Source organism: Sturnira hondurensis, unplaced genomic scaffold, assembly GCF_014824575.4.
Source record: "Sturnira hondurensis isolate 20B ecotype Veracruz unplaced genomic scaffold, ASM1482457v3 Scaffold0006496, whole genome shotgun sequence".
NCBI lineage: Eukaryota > Metazoa > Chordata > Mammalia > Chiroptera > Phyllostomidae > Sturnira > Sturnira hondurensis.
In genome coordinates, this window is record NW_028079127.1 from 1,323,691 (window position 1) to 1,342,430 (window position 18,740).

The 18,740-nt window shown below is 36.2% G+C and overlaps 1 protein-coding gene across 2 annotated transcripts in view; it reads left to right on the forward strand.

Moving 5' to 3' along the window:
- Positions 1-18,740, forward strand: part of NRG3 (neuregulin 3) — a 1,179,966-nt gene that overhangs the window by 1,131,362 nt on the left and 29,864 nt on the right. For both annotated transcript variants that reach the window (XM_037049346.1, XM_037049347.1), the window contains exons 5-6: positions 9,392-9,494; positions 16,575-16,701. In XM_037049346.1, coding sequence (XP_036905241.1) covers positions 9,392-9,494; positions 16,575-16,701 — 230 coding nt within the window. The remainder of the gene's footprint in view (positions 1-9,391; positions 9,495-16,574; positions 16,702-18,740) is intronic.

The following is an 18,740-nucleotide window of genomic DNA, read 5'->3' on the forward strand; positions in this document are numbered from 1 at the left end:
AATAGTTAATGACAACTCACAGTTAGGAACTACAACACTGTACATTTTAGCTCATTCAATCCTCACCATGTCTGTACAATGAAGTTAATGGTAACTTCAAGTTACAAGTAAGATGTTCACTGCTTTCTGTAGTCAGGCTGGAATTCTAGACTCTACATCCATGCGAAAGTGGTAGAAACAGGGTAGGTTTGGAGAAAGTACATTTGCCTTACAGCACATGACAGAGGATCTAGAGAGTTATGGGGGCTACCTTCATGATTTCACCAAAGAGCCCAGTGACCTCTGTCACTAAATTAATGGGCTGTATTTCAATTGGCCTAGTAGAAGTATTTGATAATGGATCCTTCTAGAAAAACTATATGTTTTGGTTCATGATATTATTAAGTTTGGGGTTTTAACTTTTTTTCTTGCTTTCTTGGCTATTCTTTTTCATCTCCCCTCCAATTTTCTTCTCTACACTTTCCTACAATTTTGGAATTCCCCAAGGCTCTAACTTAGTCATTCTCTTATTTCTCTATAGTTTTTCTTGGGACTATGTTATCAACATTCTAGCTTTGGTATACATATATATATGTATATGTATATGACTTATGTATATATGTATATGTATGTATATATATATATATATATATCCAGTAAATATTTATATTCAGAACCTGTCACTGTCTCTTAGCCTAGATTTACATATTTAAATTTCTATCTGACATCTTCACTTGGTTGTCTTCTAGGCCCTTAATACTCACTGAGTTTAAACTGAGCTTTGTTACTTTTTCCTCCAAGTCTGATCCTCCTCCAATATACTCTGAGTTAACAGTATCACCATCTTGTCCCTTATCTATTTTCAACTTGTTTTCTATTTCTGTTTATTTTAATCTCCACCATGGTTGTAACTACTATTGTACAAATATCCCTCATGTTTGACTTAAGTGGATATATATGATAACTCCTACTAGGACCCTGCATTTATTTATCCTTTCTAATCTTTTCCCCACCATGCAGAAAAAAGAAATGTGAATTATATCACACTGTGCTCCTCTCCTTTTAAATGCTTTGGTGTCTTCCTGCTGTTGTAATGTTGTGTTCATTGCATAGCAAGTCCCCATTGTCTCTGATGCTCCACTAGGCTGCTAAGCAGGAAAACAAGGCCCATGCAAAGGCCCTGGGCATAGGAGAAAACTTCCGTATTCCAAAACATGTCATTTTTATCTCTCACCCCAGGGCCTTGGCACAGGCTGTTTTTTACTCCTTTCCTAATCCCCATTTCTCTTGCTTAGCTGGTTTATAATCTTATACTTCAGATCTCTAATTGCTCATCTCTATGAATAGGCTAATTGATCATATGCTTTTATAACATCATATACCTCCTTGTTATAATATTTATGACAGTTAGGATTTCATAGTATTAATATATCCAAATAGAGAATTGAAGTTCATAAAGAAAATTAATAGAACCATGGTTGCTCAATTAAAAGTAGCTAAAAATGTAACAGGTGTGAACAGACAAAAATAAGGCTAAAAAAGAACTCAAAGTCCCAGAGACGATACCTCTAAGTGACCAAGAAATAGCCCACCTATCAGATGCACAGTTTGAAATACTGGTGATCAGGATGCTCACAGAACTGGTCAATTTCAGTCACAAATTAGAGGAACAAATGAAGGCTAAACTAATTGAAATGAAGGGAAATGCACAGGAAACCAATAGTGATGGAAAAGAAACTGGGACTCAAATCAAGGGAGTGGACCAGAAGGAAGAAAAAATGACCAAACAGAAAAATATAAAGAAACAAGAATTCAAAAAATGAGGAGAGGTTTAGGAACCTCCAGGACATCTTTAAACACTCCAACATCCAAATTATAAGGGTACCAGAGGGGAAGAGGAAAAGTCGTGAGTGGAAATCTTATTTGAACAAATAATAAAGGAGAACTTCCGCAATCTGGCAAAGGAAATAGACTTCCAGGAAGTCTAAGAAACTCAGAAAGTCCCAGAGAATAGGACTTTTGGTCCATTTCAAAATGGGGACCCAAGAAGGAACATACCAAGGCACAACACAATTACGTTAGCCAAGATTAAAATGAAGGAGAGAATCCTAGAAGCAGTAAGAGATAAGGGGACAGTTACCTACAAAGGAGTTCCCATCAGACTGTCTTCTGATTTCTCAAAAGAGACCTTGCAGGCAAGAAGGGGCTGGAAAGAAGTATTCCAAGTCATAAAATGCAAGCCCTGCATCCAAGATTGCTCTATCCAGAAAGGCTATCATTTAGAATGGACAAGCAGATAAACTTCTTCTCAGATAAGGTCAAATTGAAGGAGTTCATCATCACCAAGCCTTTATTATATGAAATGTTAAAGGGACTTATCTAAGAAAAAGAAGATAAAAAATATGAACAATGAAAGGACAGCAAACTCAAAGTTATTAACAGCCACACCTAAAACAAAAGCAAACTAAGAGGACAGCTAGATCAGGAGCAGAGCCACAGAAATGGAGATCACATGGAGGGTTAGCAATGGGAGTGGGAGGAGGAGAAGGGTGGAGAAAAGACAGAAAATAAGTAGCATAGATGGCAGGTAGAAAATAGACATAGGGGAGGGCAAGAATAGTAGGGAAAATGTAGAAGCTAAAGAACTTGTGACACATGGACGTAAACTAAAGGAGGGAATGATGGGGGGGTGTGCAGGGTGGAAGGGAATGAAGGGGGGAAATTAGAACAACTGTAATGGCATAATCAACAAAATCTATTTTTTAAAAAAGAAAAAATAGCTAAAATGAAAGTCAAATCCACAGTTGCCTGACTCAACCCATTTGCTCCTTGCACCTTCTTGCACCTCCCCATGCTAGCTCTTGTGTAACACTGTGAGTTGAAGACATTGATAGTACCATCATTGTGACTCCACCTCGGTCTGCAAATTCACTCAGTCTTTGGAGTTTTATTTTCACTCTTGATTTAAACTCAGAATTGATATTTTGCATTTCCCCAGACTATCTCTGAGTAGTTCCAATAGGAACAAAAACCCCACATAGATTTCACAAATATATTGTTTAGTAAATACAATCTTATTTTTTGTTTTATTGAGTATTGTTATCCATTATTTTCATAAGTATTTTTATTGGGACAGTTTGGGGTGGGTAGATAAGCATAAGCAAGTCATGCTTCTTCTACTGCAGTTATCAATTCACAGCAATGAAGTGAAATGCAATTCTTTATAGTTGATACAAATATTTTATTTTACTTCAAGTTCAACTGGAAAATGTAATGAGCTTGGAAATGTGGGGATAGAAGAGATGGCATCCTTTAAGATAGCTATTTGTCCAAGCAGGATCTCAATAGACACAGTCTTAATCCCTTTAATTTGAATCTTCCAAATGTGAAATGTCAGTCTCCATTCACTCAGATAACTGGATAATGTAACATTTTTCTTAGGCTTACTTTCTGTTTTCTGATATTCCAGTCTGAATAAAGACATCAAAAGTGGAAATAAAACCTAAGATGAAAGACAAGAGGGGATAGTTCTAAAACTTTGTTTCCCAACACACTTCTGTAGGAAAAAGGACTGAAAAAATATGTAGTCATATTTAAAGATAGCGCATGGTCAAAAAAGAAAGAAAGAGAGAGAGAGAGAGAAACAAGGAAAGAAAGAAAGAAAGAAAGAAAGAAAGAAAGAAAGAAAGAAAGAAAGAAAGAAAGAAAGAAAGAAAGAAAGAAAGAAAGAAAGATAGAAAGAAAGAAAGAAAGGAAGGAAGGAAGGAAGGAAGGAAGGAAGGAAGGAAGGAAGGAAGGAAGGAAGGAAGAAAGAAAGGAAGAAAGAAAGAAAGGAAGAGAGAAAGAAAGAAGAGAGAAAGAAAGAAGAGAGAGAAGGAAGGAAGGAAGGAAGGAAGGAAGGAAGGAAGGAAGGAAGGAAGGAAGGAAGGAAGGAAGTCCTAGAAATCAGGTTCTGTACACATAGATTTTAATCCAGGTCTGTTGTGTCTAATACTCATTTACCTAATTAAAGGTAGAGTATGGTAATTGACTTTGTTGTTGAGGAATATCACAAATCATGGACTCATTCACATTAGCTGACCCAGGAAGTTTCTGGAGCATTACAAAATACCCCAGCACGTCCTGATATAGGGACTTCTGTGCCATGAGCCAACTCTCAGGCTGGTTTTCTGGCTTTGGGCTGGTATCAGCACTGAGTGAAGCTAGGCCAAGACATAAAACTAAACAGTTGACCATTGCAGGCATGGAGTGTGTTAAGAACCATACATAAACACAACCATGCAGAGTGTCTTCCTGGACCCTGACTAGGTAGCCTAAAAATCACCCAGAAAAACAGGGCCTGGCAGTCAGATGGTAAGGCAAAGAAGATGAACAATGAGAGTATTTATCTATCCATAGACCAAAACTAAAGTTTTTTTTCTGATGCCTGGGAACAAATGCCTTCATCATTATCCTTACAGCACTCAACCTCTGCAAAGGACTTGTGACAGAGTCACAGTGAGGAGGCATGTTTGAATGCAAAAGCCGTAATGAAAAGAGCCACGCCCAGAGTTCAAAATGGGTGGAGTCAGTTGCCACTGGTCAACTTGGGGAAGGAAGATTTGTGTGAAACCTGAGAGGGCATGGTGTGAACAAAGGAAACATTAAACCTTAAGACATCCCTGGGTGCTTTCATGCATGAGTGGATATTTCATGAATAGCAGAAGGAAATTCCTATAAATCCTGAAATATCTATTTATTCACTAAGTAACAAGTTTTAGGGTGTTAACTATGTGGGAGGAACTGCACTTGGTGCTAGGGAAACAGTGGTGAGTTAAATGAATAAATCAACAAAAACATGGTCTCCTGCACCAGGGATGCTTGCAGTGCAGTGCAAGATTTGTTTGAGTTAGTGGCATTTAATTTGAAGTCAAAAGGTGAGTAGGCACTTAAAAAACAAATATGGATAACATTTTAGAAAAGGATAAAGAAAAGCATGTATCAGGCTCTATAAAGTAAATCTTAGACATGCTAGAAGAAAAAGAGAGGAGTTAGTATGGGTGAATGGTGTTGCATCAGGCATGTATCTTTCACATCATAAATATGCTTTATGTACTCCCTGTATTCTCTGCCCCAGGATTAATATTGTTGCAACTATAACTGACATAAAATAAAACAACTAAAACTTATCATTTGATATATTTTATATAAATATTAATTCATTAAAATATTATCATATTTGAGACAATGAATATACATATAACTCCCCAAAGTTTTTTCATGTTATTCTGAGGTGTCTTTCCTCCACCAAAGCCCCTCCATTCCTGACCCCAGATATCCACTTACATGCTTTCTATATACTATGGATTTATTTACATTTTCCAGAATTTTATACAATTAGGATAATGCAACAGGTACTCATTTAATTATTCTAAGCTTCATGTGCATTCTTGCTTATATAAAGAGCTCATTTCTTTTTATTTCTGACAAATATCTCATTGTCTGATTATATTACATGTTGTTTATCCACTCACCTGTTAGTTGGCATTTGAATTATTCACACATTTTCACTATTAAAACTGAATCTGCCATGGAAATTTATGTACATAATGAACATTTGCTGTCATTAGTCTTGGGTAAATACCTAGAAGTGGAATGGCTGCATCATGAAAGTTAAAAGTTGTTTTATATTCTTGGTGAGTTTTTTTAAATTTTAATCACTCTAGTGGAAATGCCATATATCTCATTGCAGATTAATTTCCAATTGCATCATGACTAATGATATTCAGCATATTTTAATGTATTTACTTGTCATCTATACATCTTTAGAGAAATGTTCATTCAAATCTCTGGTCCATTTCAAAATGGGGTTATTTGTCTTCTTATTGGCTAGCAAGAGATACACCACATATGTTGTATGTACAAGTCCATGTCATTGAATATATATTTCTGTCGAATAGTCCATGTTTTTCAATATATAGTATAAGTCTGTATTTTGAAGAGTAAGCATTATTAACTTTGATGAAAGTTAATTGATTGAAAAATCAATTTTATTGATTTAAAAATTCTTGTATTTTGTATCTGTTCTGTTGCAGTTAGGAAATCTTTGCCAAACCCATGGTTATTAAGATTTTCTCCCATGTTTTCTTCTAATAGTTTAGAATGTAAAATTTTACATTAAGGTCTAAGGTCAAGATTCATTTTTGTGGATATGGCAGTACTATCATTACAATGTCATTTTTTGAAAAGATTCTTTTCATTTTGCGTTATCTTGGCATTTTCACACAAATCAATTAGCCACATATGTTTGCACATATTTCTGGACTCCCTTGTTTGTTCCATTGACGTACCTGTGCTTAAATAGCCCAATATGATTTTGCCTTGATCACTGTAGCTTTATAATAAGTCTTGCGACAAAGTAATTTAAGTACTTCAATTTGACTTCTTAGCTATCAAAACATTGTTTTGGTTACTCTAGATCTTTTGTATTTCCACATGCTATTTAGAATCAGCTTGTCAATTTCTATAACAAAAAACAACAATAACATTCCTCCTGAGATTTTTAATAGAATTGTAATTAATCTATCTATTAACTTGGGAAAAATTGACATCTTAATAGTATTGAGTCTTTCAATCCATAAACAAACATGATATAGATGTATATATATTCATTTATTCAGGTTTTCTTTAAATTCTCTCAATAATGTTTGGATAGTTTTCAGTATACAGGCCTCATGTATCTTTTGTTAATTTTGTCTCTATGCACTTTATATTTCTGATGCTATTGTAAATAATGATATTATGTTAATTTCTGATTATTTATTACTAAGTAGACATACATTTAATTTTTGTATCATCTATCCTGAAACCTTATATCCTGCAAATTCACTATGCTTTCTTATTAGTTATTTCATCTTTTGTAGATTTTGTCAGCTTTCTGCATAGATGACCATGCTGTCTGAGAACAAAGAAAATTTTTCTGCTACTTTTTCAAACTAAATGGATTGAACTTCTGTTTTTTGCTTAGTACACTGACTCAATTTTCAGTACAATGTTGAATAGAAGTGGTTAGAGTATGTGTTCTTGCTTAATTCTTGATTTTAGGGGGAAAGCTGTCAGTCTTTTATAATTTGTATGTATGTATTTAAATATATATTATAAAATATTTTATATAATTATTATACAGTTATATATACATCCTTTATCAGGGTGATGAAGTCTCTTCTATATCTAGTTTTTGAGAACTTTAATCAAAAATGAAAGTTAGATTTTAAATAATTTTTCCTTTAATCTAATAATTAAATTATTTTTATTGACTGATAAAATTGTGAATCAGCCCTGGCTGGTGTGTCTCAGTGGATTGAATGCTGGTCTGTGAACCAAAGGGGCACCACAACTCAAGACTGGGACTGCAACCCAGGCATGTGCCCTGCACAGGAATCGAACCAGTGACCTTTAGCTTTGTGTGGCGATGCCCAACCAACCAAGCCGCACTAGTCAGGGCTTATTTATTAATTTCTAAATATTACATCAACCTTGCATTCCTTATAAAAACCACACTTGGTCTTCTTGCTGGATTTGATTGCCTTAAATTTTTGTGAGAATATTTGTATCTATATCAATGAGGAATATATGGCTCTAATTTATTTTCTTTTTATATCTCTGTCTAGTGTTCATATAAAGGTAATGTTGGTACAATAGAGTGAATTGTAATGTTTTTCCTTCTCTTCAATTTTTGGTGATTGTGAAGACCCTGAGATAATAGAAGGCAATTATACCCAGAGGAATTAGTCTTTTATAAAAAGTCAGCATTTTCTCTGACTGAATCATTCTCTTACTTCAGTGTGCATGAGAAATACCTGAAATTTTCTTCTGCACAGACATTTTGATTTAGAAGGTCCAAAATGAATTCATAATTGGCCTTAACAAAGAAAAACAAATCCTCCCCAGGTTATTCTGTTATATAGATCTTTGTTCTGAGAATTCTTAGTCTATTCAGTGTTTCTCAAACTATGTTTCATAGACCAGAAATATAAGAATCACCTGGAAATTTTTTTAAATGTAAATGTTCTTCCCCCACTTCAGACCTACTACATCAGTTTCTCTGGGAGAGAAAGAAGGTAGCAGTCTGCCTTTCAACAGCTCTCAAGGTGACTACAACACACACTAACATTTGAGAACTACTGCACTATGTTAATAAGAGAGAATCAAAAAGGAATAAAAATGCAATTAATTTTATATATTTTGTGTTACAAATAGAGATGATACCTTCTGTATTGACTTATTTTTTTGGAACATATATGAAAGATCTGAGAGAGTGGGAGAGAGAGTAAGTGAGATGTTTGAATAGTGTGAAGAAAGTATGGATAAACTTTAGGAAAATGCAGGAGCAGGCTGATGAGATTGTTAGTCACTATTGGATGTCTATCTACCTAAGCAGTGTGATTGTCAACCTTAATGGGCATCTATTTTCCCAATTGTGTAATTTTCTCTCCAATCTGAACTGTTCAAGGTAGAAGGGCAGACAATGAAGTTTCTTGGATTTTGTACACATTTATTTTTCCAATGAGTAAAGGACAATGAGAAAAGGATGCAGTAGATGAGATTATTAGCAATACAGTAAATGGCAGTAATCATAGTCTGTATGGTGTATAAAAAGAGAAATGAAGACAAGGAGAGGATGATAACAGAAAATTCTGAAATCTATGGATAAAAGGTCTTTATGAGATAGAACTTTTTCAGTAGAGACCTTTTAGAAAAGTAGCTGGGTGTGAAAATAGTAATAGCTGAAAAGTGAAATGTTTGTTTATGGATTCTTATTTTTTTGCAACAAGAAGCTGTAAAATGTGACCTTGATAACAGAGATTGAGATTACTGTGCCAGATCATTGGTACTGAGGAAGTTGCAGAATGGGTGAATAAATGTTCACCCATATACTGGTGTTCCCTTTTGTTAGTGGTATAAATCACAGTAGTGGGTGGATAAATTGGAAACTGACAGCCAAGGACCAAATCATAAAATGCAGTGGTATCAATGTCACATGAAATAACTTGAAAGTCATCACTGGTACAGGAAAGTTCTTATCGACATATATTTGTTTCTGTATCGGATTATTTTGAACCCCACATTAATTTCAAAAATATTTGTGTTCCTGGTATGCACTAAGGTCTTGGAATATCTTTTGATAATAAGAAACCTAATTGTGGTATCTATGTATGAGCTCTGATTCAGCCATGCAGTACAGGGAGTAGCCACCAGCGTTCTTACAGACCATTGCAAAGAAATCAAATCCTACTAATTTTCTCGTGTTTTCCTATTCATGACAAGACAGTTTGATTTGAAAGGTTTTTACCAGCTCAGAAGAACAAGGATGGAGGTTGTCTCTTCTGTGCCCTGCTAACATCCGTTCTAATTCTGTTTTTCATATCCACAGAGAGTGAAGAAGTTTATCAAAGGCAGGTGCTGTCAATTTCATGTATCATCTTTGGACTTATCATCGTGGGCATGTTCTGTGCAGCATTCTACTTCAAAAGCAAGTAAGACCATTTTTTTCACCTGTTAAAAGGTTACTTCTCAGAGAAAGCACTTTGTCATTCTTTGAGTTCTCAGCCTTTGCTGCAGGCAGAGGGATCTCAAAGCAAATTGGTCCACCAAACACCTACAATGACTTAGAATATTTTGTAGACTGTGGTGAGTGTATGTAGAATGTGTATGCATGTGTGTGTAGTTTACCTTTGATGCACATAGTTATCATTTCTCTTTGTGATCATAAAAACTCTATGCTCTTCGCACATTTTGGTTACTTGCCAGAATTAGATTCAGTGTATGCCTGTGATTTAGGAGTTAACTGTTCTGAACAGAGAAGTCACTGGTGTAGATCTAAACATAATCAACCAGTATCTAGACTTTTCTTTTTTAAAAAAGTATTCTTTTTCTTTCATGGTATTTTTACTTGATACTCATAAAGATTTTAGACAAATATTAAATATGAATACTATAAAAACTATTTTGATTCACCAGTTGGTATACATATCTCAAATACGCTCTATAATCTTTTTGCCAAGAAATCAGACCTGCAGATAAAGGTACTTATTTTTTATTAATAAAGTAGGCCATTAATATACATATATAGAGAGATGTATATAAGTATATATGTGCATATACATATATACTTATTTTAAATGAACTTTGGTAAAGGTATTTTATTTATGGAAATGGCTCCATCTGTACTTAAAATAAGACATGCAGATAAAAATACATTTTTTTTTTTTAGTTTCTTGCAAGGCATGTAGACTTCAATATATTGGCACAGATTCTGTTTCTCCAGCTTGCCTGAAATCCAGGTCAAAGCATAATTGCTTTTCATTGGATATATATTTTTCTATTCATTTGCTCTTCTAAAATTGGATCAATTTCCAGATATAGTCTATGATATCTATCTGCATTTTGTATATGTTGATCTTTAAAATAATAATGGAAACTCATGTATGAATCTAGAATCAGTAACCATTGCTTTTTAATAAGCTATTTCAGAATAAAGTTAGATTTTCAGAATTCTTGAAAATAGTGCAGATGGAGTCCTTATACCCAGGCTCATTTCCCTTTATTATTGTCTTATATAGTATGATACATTTATTATTGATGCAGAAGTACTAACCAAATTTCATGCTTCCAGGTTTTTTTTTTTTTTAAGTTTTTACCTAATGTGCTTCTTTTTTGTTCCAATGTCACACACAGGATACTCCATTACATTTAATTATCACATCTCCTAGGCAACTCTTGGCTGTGAAAGTTGTTCGTGTTCATTTTTGTATTGCTCATTTTGTTTTTTTAACTTTTTAACAGATTTTATTGGGATACCATTGATTAATAAAATTGTATAGGTTTCAGGACTAAACATTCATTTTTAGGTACTTATTCTTTGTCAGAGATACTGGGCTTTTTATATGTTATTTCCCACTTTTTACAATTGGAATTGCATATTATTGCTTCATTTTTTAAATATCAGAATTTAATCTTAAAATATTATTTGTCAAAGCCACGTAATAAAAATTGCAGATGGGGTCTTCATTTTTTAAAGAATTATTATTAATTTCCCAATTATAGTTGATATTCAATATTGTGTTAGTTTGAGGTATATGACATAGTGATTAGACACTTATTTATATCTTACCCCAAAGACAGATGGGGTCTTTGAATTTCCACAGTTCTAGTTTAAATTGTGATTTAAATATACTCTGCACCACTCCACCATATTTGCCTCATATAACCCTTTTACTAGATAGTAAAATTCCTTGGAGTGAATCAGGAATGTCTTCCCTGGTGCAACCCAGAGCACTATTTGTCTGGGAAGGCTACATTACATAGTGGTCAGGATTTCATACATGTCAGCCATGCCTGCATTCACATCTTCAGTCTGCCACTTGCTTGCAAGTTACACCCAGTTCCTCACCCTTGGTTTCCTTTTGGTAAAATATGGCCAAAAATATATCTACCTCCTAGAATATATTAGGCATTAATGGGATAATACTGTAAAAATGACACCATAGTGTTAAAAGAGTAAATACTCAATGAAGGCTTGCTATTGTTAACAGCAATGTGTTTCTACTCCAGAACTTCGAACCCGGGGAACCTGAACCAAAAATGTACAGTGGAGCAGAGAGGAGTAATCACTGCTGACAGGGCTCTACAAGGGTCTCCTTATGCATGTTGTATGAAAGAAAGAAATTGTGTAGTTAACAATGAGCAAATTACTGTGAAGTAGTACTCTATCGCTTATTTTTAGTGTGTAATTTGTGGTGAAGCACATTTAAATTAAAAACTGGTGATCATAACCCCAAGAATAGGGAACAGGTGAAAAACTAGAGGACTTCTGTCTCCCGGGCTGTCAGTCTCCCCCACTCTGGGCAGCAGGTGTGCTCTGAGACCAACACCCGGGGCTCAGCAAGTTGTCAAGGGGTTTAATGAAAACCCTGTTCAATATCAGATTCATTATGGGGGGCTCAAAGGACTGAGCCACCAGAGCCTGCTCAGCTGGGACACATTTTCATTACAAAACAAATAAATAAAAAATGTGAGAAGAATAAAGTGATAATAAAATTTGAAGCCTTTTCCAAGTGGAGTTATAGTTCTCATTAAGAATATGTTTCCTTCTTTGAATACAATTTTCAGGCATGGTCTTCATTTGTTTTTCTTGGCCTGAGAAAAATACCACATCAAACACTAAGCATCTAATCTATATAGCTGAAAGCAATGTACATTTTTATAATATAGAGTGTTATGACATTAACACTCTCTGTGTTTATTGTTGGAATTATAAGCCACCTCCAAAAACCTTGGGCAGACTCCACCTTGACCTTTCCTCATTTTCATACATACTTTAAGGTTTTTTTTTTATGTGTATAATTTCTTTACCTTATCTCAAAAGGCCCATGTCTTTTAGGACTCTAGGGCCTTTCTATCATTGGTTTCCAAATACAGTCACTTGAACCTCCATCCTATATACTGGGTTGTACTGTTTCTGGCCAGAGAAAGTCAGGAGTTAGCCCAAATCTCATATTTTCTTGGTCATTTATGTTTTAGTTCCCATAATCCCTGATTCCACCATTCTGGGCCTTTTTCCATTCTCTTGTCACTCTTGGTATGGCATGACCTCACCAGGTAGAACATTACAGAAAATTGTTAGCTCATGAAAGCTTGAAGGTAATATGATTAGGTAGAAGAGAAGAACACTTTTTTGAATTTAGACAATTTTCTGAGTTAATTAAACCCCAACATCTCTGAAGGACACAATGAAGGAAATTCTCATCACTCACAATAAGTCAATATATTCTATATTTACCAAAAATTAAATTATGGAATTACTGAAAAGATAGTATTTCTATTTAACTTTCAAGAAATTAATTGGGTCCTTTCTCTGTGCCAAGCCTCCTCTTACTGCCTCATGATTATTTATTCATGTGGGACCTGGTTTTCCCTTTGCTTCATCAATGAATCTTTATAGAATTTTCTGGCTGTAATGTGCTTCTAAAAATGCTGATGACTGATTTATTTTTAACAATAGGCCACAGTTTAGCTGTTAGGAAGTAGATAGATTATCATAACTGGATTAAAGCAACTAAAAGTCCTGGAGATAAAAATCAACACCCGCACTACTGACTGCCAATGATTGAAAAGATGAAAGAAGTATTTAAACAGAGTACATCACACTCATCTTGTAAATTCAAAAGAAGAATTGATGCTCAGAATCTCCAAATCCTGTAGAAAATGTTATGACTTGCTTGTAAGAAATGTAATTAATACTATCTTTTCTCTCCACTTTGAGCCACTGTTCCAATTCCTCTGTAGCATCCTTCCCATCTAAGCTTCCTAAATGATAAGAAAGGGAAAAGATCAATACTCCACCTGTGCTCTCACTTTAGTTTCCACAGTGTGGAAGGTAGCTTTTAAAAAATTCTATCTGCAGGCTAGCAGACTCTGGGCATGGGGTGGTAACAGGCAGACCCAGCAAGGCAGTGATTGTGAAGTGAGGCACTACATGCAAGGTGCCTGGCTGACCAGAAAGTCACACATTCGCACACAGATAAACCAGGTGAAACTGGGGAATGAGACAGACTGCACAACCCAGAGTCCCAGTGCAGGGAAATAAACCCTCGAAACACCAATTGAGAAGACCTGTGATGGTTGAGGCAAGGGAGAGACTCCTAGCCTCACAGAAGAATCTGTTGGAGAGACCCACAGGGTCCTAGAACATACATAAGCCCACCCACATGGGAATCAGCACAAGAAAGGCCCAGTTTGCTTAGGGGAAGTCGCAGAAGGGACTGAAATCCTACAGAGAGCAGAGCAAGTGCCATTGTCCTCTCTCCAACCCCACTCCCACATACAGCATCACAACTCAGTGACTGGGTTGCCCCATCCTGATGAACACCTAAGGCTCCATCCCTCATACATAACAGGTGTGTCAAGACAAAAAAAAATGGCCCAAAGAAAGAACAGATCAAAGCTCCAGAAAAAATACAACTAAGCAATGAAGAGTTAGCCAACCTATCAGATGCACAATTCAAACCACTGGTGATCAGGATGCTCATGGAATTGGTTGAATTCGGTCACAAATTAGACAAAAAAATGAAGGCTGCACTAAATGAAATGAATGAAAATGCATAGGGGACCCATAGTGATGGGAAGAAAACTGGAACTCAAATCAGTGGAGTGGACCAGAAGAAAGAAAGAAAGAACCAAACAGAAAAGAATGAAGAAACAAGAATTCAAAAAAATGAGGAGAGGCTTAGAAACCTCCAGGACATCTTTAAATGTTCCAACATCTGAATTATAGGGGTACCAGAAGGGGAAGAGGAAGAGCAACAAGTGGAAAACTTCTTTGAACAAATAATAAAGAACTTCTGCGATCTGGCAAAGGAAATAGACTTCCAGGAAGTCCAGGAAGCTCAGAGAGTCCCAAAGAAGTTGGACCCAAGAAGGAACACAACAAAGCACATCATAATAACATTAGCCAAGATTAAAATGAAGAAGAGAATCCTAGAAGCAGCAAGAGATAAGAAGGCAGTTACCTACAAAGGAGTTCCCATCAGACTGTCTTCTGATTTCTCAAAAGAGACCTTGCAGGCAAGAAGGGGCTGGAAAGAAGTATTCCAAGTCATAAAATGCAAGCCCTGCATCCAAGATTGCTCTATCCAGAAAGGCTATCATTTAGAATGGACAGGCAGATAAAGTGCTTCTCAGATAAGGTCAAATTAAAGGAGTTCATCATCACCAAGCCCTTATTTTATGAAATGTTAAAAAGATCTATCTAAGTAAAAGAAGATAAATAACATGTATAGTAAAATGACAGCAAACTCACAATTAGTCACCACACCTAAAACAAAAGCAAAAACAAACTAAGCAAACAACTAGAACAGGAACAGAAGCACAGAAATGGAGATCACATGGAGGGTTATCAATGGGAGTGGGAGGAGGAGAGAGGGGGAAAAGGTAAAGAGAATAAGTAGCAGGGATGGTAGGTAGAAAATAGACAAGGGGAGAACATGAATAGTATGGGAAATGTAGAAGGTAAAGAACTTAAGACACATGGACATGTACTAAATGGGGGGATGTGGGTGGAAGAGGGTGTGCAGGGTAGAGGGGAATGAGGAGGGGAAATGGGACAACTGTAATAACATAATCAATAAAATATATTTAAAAAATAATAAATAAAATCTCTACCTGCAGATGAGGTAACTGAGGCTCAGAGATGGTTAGAATATCAATCTTTTTTGAATTATGATGCAAATCCCAGTCATTCTGATACGTGAGGCTGAGATCTGCAGAGTGCTTCCTGGCTGGTAAAGCTCCTTGCAAGAGCCAGTGTTCCAATGTACTCCACCAGAGCTCTCTGACCTTGACAGGGCCTTGGGGAAGACATAAAGTTGGTGCTGATGATTCTGCAAAGATTTTTTTTTGTTTCTTTTCTTTCTTTTGTTTGTTTGTTTGTTTTATTGGTGCTGCTGATAGTTAATTGCTGCAAAGCTTTTGGGAGAGAGCAGCTGACAATGCATTGATTTGTTGCATCTCAGATAAGAGTCACCACATATTCAGGCAGGAGTACTTATTTGGATTCTAAAAACTGAGAGCAATCTCCACATTCACTCTAAGAAGCTATGGGTCACAGGCAAGTAGTTTGACAGTTAAGAGTGCTGCCCTGGCTGGCATGGCTCAGTGGATTGAGCACGGGCCTGCGAACCAGAGGATCGCAGTTCGATTCCCAGTCAGAGCACATGCCTGGGTTGCAGGCCAGCAGGGAACGCATGACAGGCAACTATACACTGATATTTCTCTCCCTCTTTCCTTCCCTTCCCCTCTAAAGATAAATATAAAAAAAGAGGACTGTTTAAGAGGATAGAATATGCAGTCACACTGATTGGGCTAAAATCCAGCTCCACTACTTACTATATGAATATGGGCAAACAATTCTGTGCCTCTGTTTTCTCATCTAATAAATAAATATATAGAGTTAATGCATCATCACACAGAATTGTTGTGAAGAATAAGTGAACTGATGTTTGGCACATAATAGGTGCTCTTTAAGTATTAAATATTTTTGTTATTTACAAAAAATTACAAAGGGATAAAAAATTATGTGTAGGGTTGATGATAACAATAAATGAGCTGTTTCTAAATGGTAAAAAAATATACATATGTTATGGTATGCACACAATCAAGCTATATGTATTTGAATTGTGCAGATATAAATGTAACTTTTCAAGTATGTTATATGTGGCTGTTAGGCCCAAGCTTCACATTTTCCACTGGTCACTTTTTCACAACATTTCTAATTATTTGCATCAGACCACTGAGGGGTTGGGATCTCTTGTATCCGTGAGGGCAAGGACTATACATTATGTTTCTGTCTTGAGAGCACCTTTGGGTGTGAGTCTGTGGGTGATGCTGGGTAATACCACATTCTCTCCAAATTGGAAATAGTTCTTGGTGGAGTCAAAAATGAGGGAAGGATTCTCTTTGTTAACTGAGTTTATCCAGCGTTAGTAACTGACAAATATAGATAATGGGAGTGAAAAAATATGCATACCATACATTTATATTTTTACTTAAACCAACAGAAAACAAGCTAAACAAATTCAAGAGCAGCTGAAAGAGCCACAAAATGGTAAAAACTACAGTCTCAAAGTGTCCAGCACAATGGCAAAGTCAGAACACTTGGTGAAGAGTCACGTCCAGCTGCAAAATGTAAGTTACATGTCTCTACCTCCCTTCCCGCAGCTCACCTCAGTGCTTCTAGTCCCCAGGGATGGGGAGCCTGTGATCAGACTTGTGTGTGTGTGTGTGTGTGTGTGTGTGTGTGTGTGTATATATATATATATATATATATATATATATATAGTGCTTTATAGATTTTTCCTTATATCATATCGCAGTCCCATGTGCGCACATAAATATTCATTCATGTGCGCACATGGGACTGCGATATGATATAAGGAAGGATATGTATCTGGATGAAAGAAAATAAAATAAATCTCAGCTCTTGATTACAATAGGTAATACAAATTAGTCTCTGGATGCAAAAAGAGTTTCAGTTGTTTGTTTCATAATCACTTACTGAACCCTTACTTTGCATCATAAATTGTGCTGGGCAGGAACGATACAGTGCTCCCTACCAGATGGAACTTATGTATAGTAAGAAATACAAACACCAGAATCAGAGGTGTGTAGGCTGAGATGGTTGATATTGGAACAGAAATTGGAGAAGAGATGAGAGCGGGGTGTGGGTGAGGAGAGGTGAAGCACACATGGAGGCTGCCTCTTAATAAAGTCAGGTTTGAGCTGGGTTTTGAAGAATATGAAATCAGATAGTCAAAGACTAAAGGACAAAATACTAGAACAAACAGAAAGAATAAAGTTATGTAATCTTAAGAATCCATGCTGTGCTCTGGCACTCCAACATAAGGGGTGTGAGAGAAGTCCAAGGTGAGAGAGGTGGGAGGTGGGAGTCGTGGTCTCAGTCAGTACTTCTAACAACTTGAAATTAAATGCAAACTCTTTGAATCCTATGTTTTTCTAAAGTAGTTTTAATCGTTTATGAGATATACTGCAAAACACTAATTTTGAGGCAAGTGAATGCTGTCTAAGGCATACTAAAATATTCTTCTCAGGGTAGCAATTTTGCCCCCACACAAGACTGCAGTTTCAGATTCTCAGGCATAAAACGAAGAAATAAAGGCCATGGTATAAACCTAGTATTTGAGTATAATAGGCAATCATCCAGGACACTTTCCACCCCTCCAAATGTGTAAATCTCTGGGAATTTATACATCGTTTGTGATTCTAAGAAATCATTACCCAAAAAGTTACCATTATGTTGGGCATAACAGATGTACTTAGATGTTTAATGCAGAGTTCATAAATGAGAATTGCTTCCCAGCAAAGTTTTATTTAACTTGTAATCATGGCTATGTGCAGAGATTGTTCTTTTCTGAAACAGAGAGAATGCTTTTGCTAATGATTTCTAGTGGGTATAATCCCACCACCTTAAAACAAATGCAGTGATGGAGGGCTTCAATTACTTAGCAACTGGACCAGTCAAAGATTAACAAAGTCAGCCAGTAGTTCAAATGATAAAGACTGATTGTAATCAGCAATATACTATTGGATTATGGAAGAGGGTCCAGTGTGAACTGAACTCAACTTCAGTTTGTACAGAGATGACTTGGCATTTTAAAGATAGGATAATGGAATGGGGAGGGGAAACAGTGGGGGTTTCAGAGAATCAGGGAAGTTGGTCAGTGTAAATGTGACTAGGCTAACTGTGTCTGCTAGCAGTTATTGAATTTAGGATCCTGTACTTCTACAGAGACTGAGAGACAGAAGCCCTATCCTTTCTGTTGATTACATTTCAAAGAAATGGTTTTCAGGTCCTTGAGAGACACTCCTGAGATGCAAGAGTGACACCTCAGAGTGACAAAGGAGGATTTGTGATTGCAAACCCTTTTTAGTAAATGCTCTAGAAAAGGCAGGTCAGGGACCCATGCTCAAGTGTTAGCTAGATCAAACTGTAAATTCCTTTGGAGGCCTTGAGAGGTTTTTGTTGTTGTTTTAGTTTTGTTTTGTTTTCAGTCAAGCCCTTTAAGTATATCTAGGGTCATCATAAGGATGCAGTCTTGAGCTGGTAGAAACTATGTTAGAGTTTATTCAAGTCTTTTAGTGTGTCTATGAGTGGGTGAGTAGATGAAATCATTGGGACTGAGAACCTACAGTTTTTATAGGCCAAC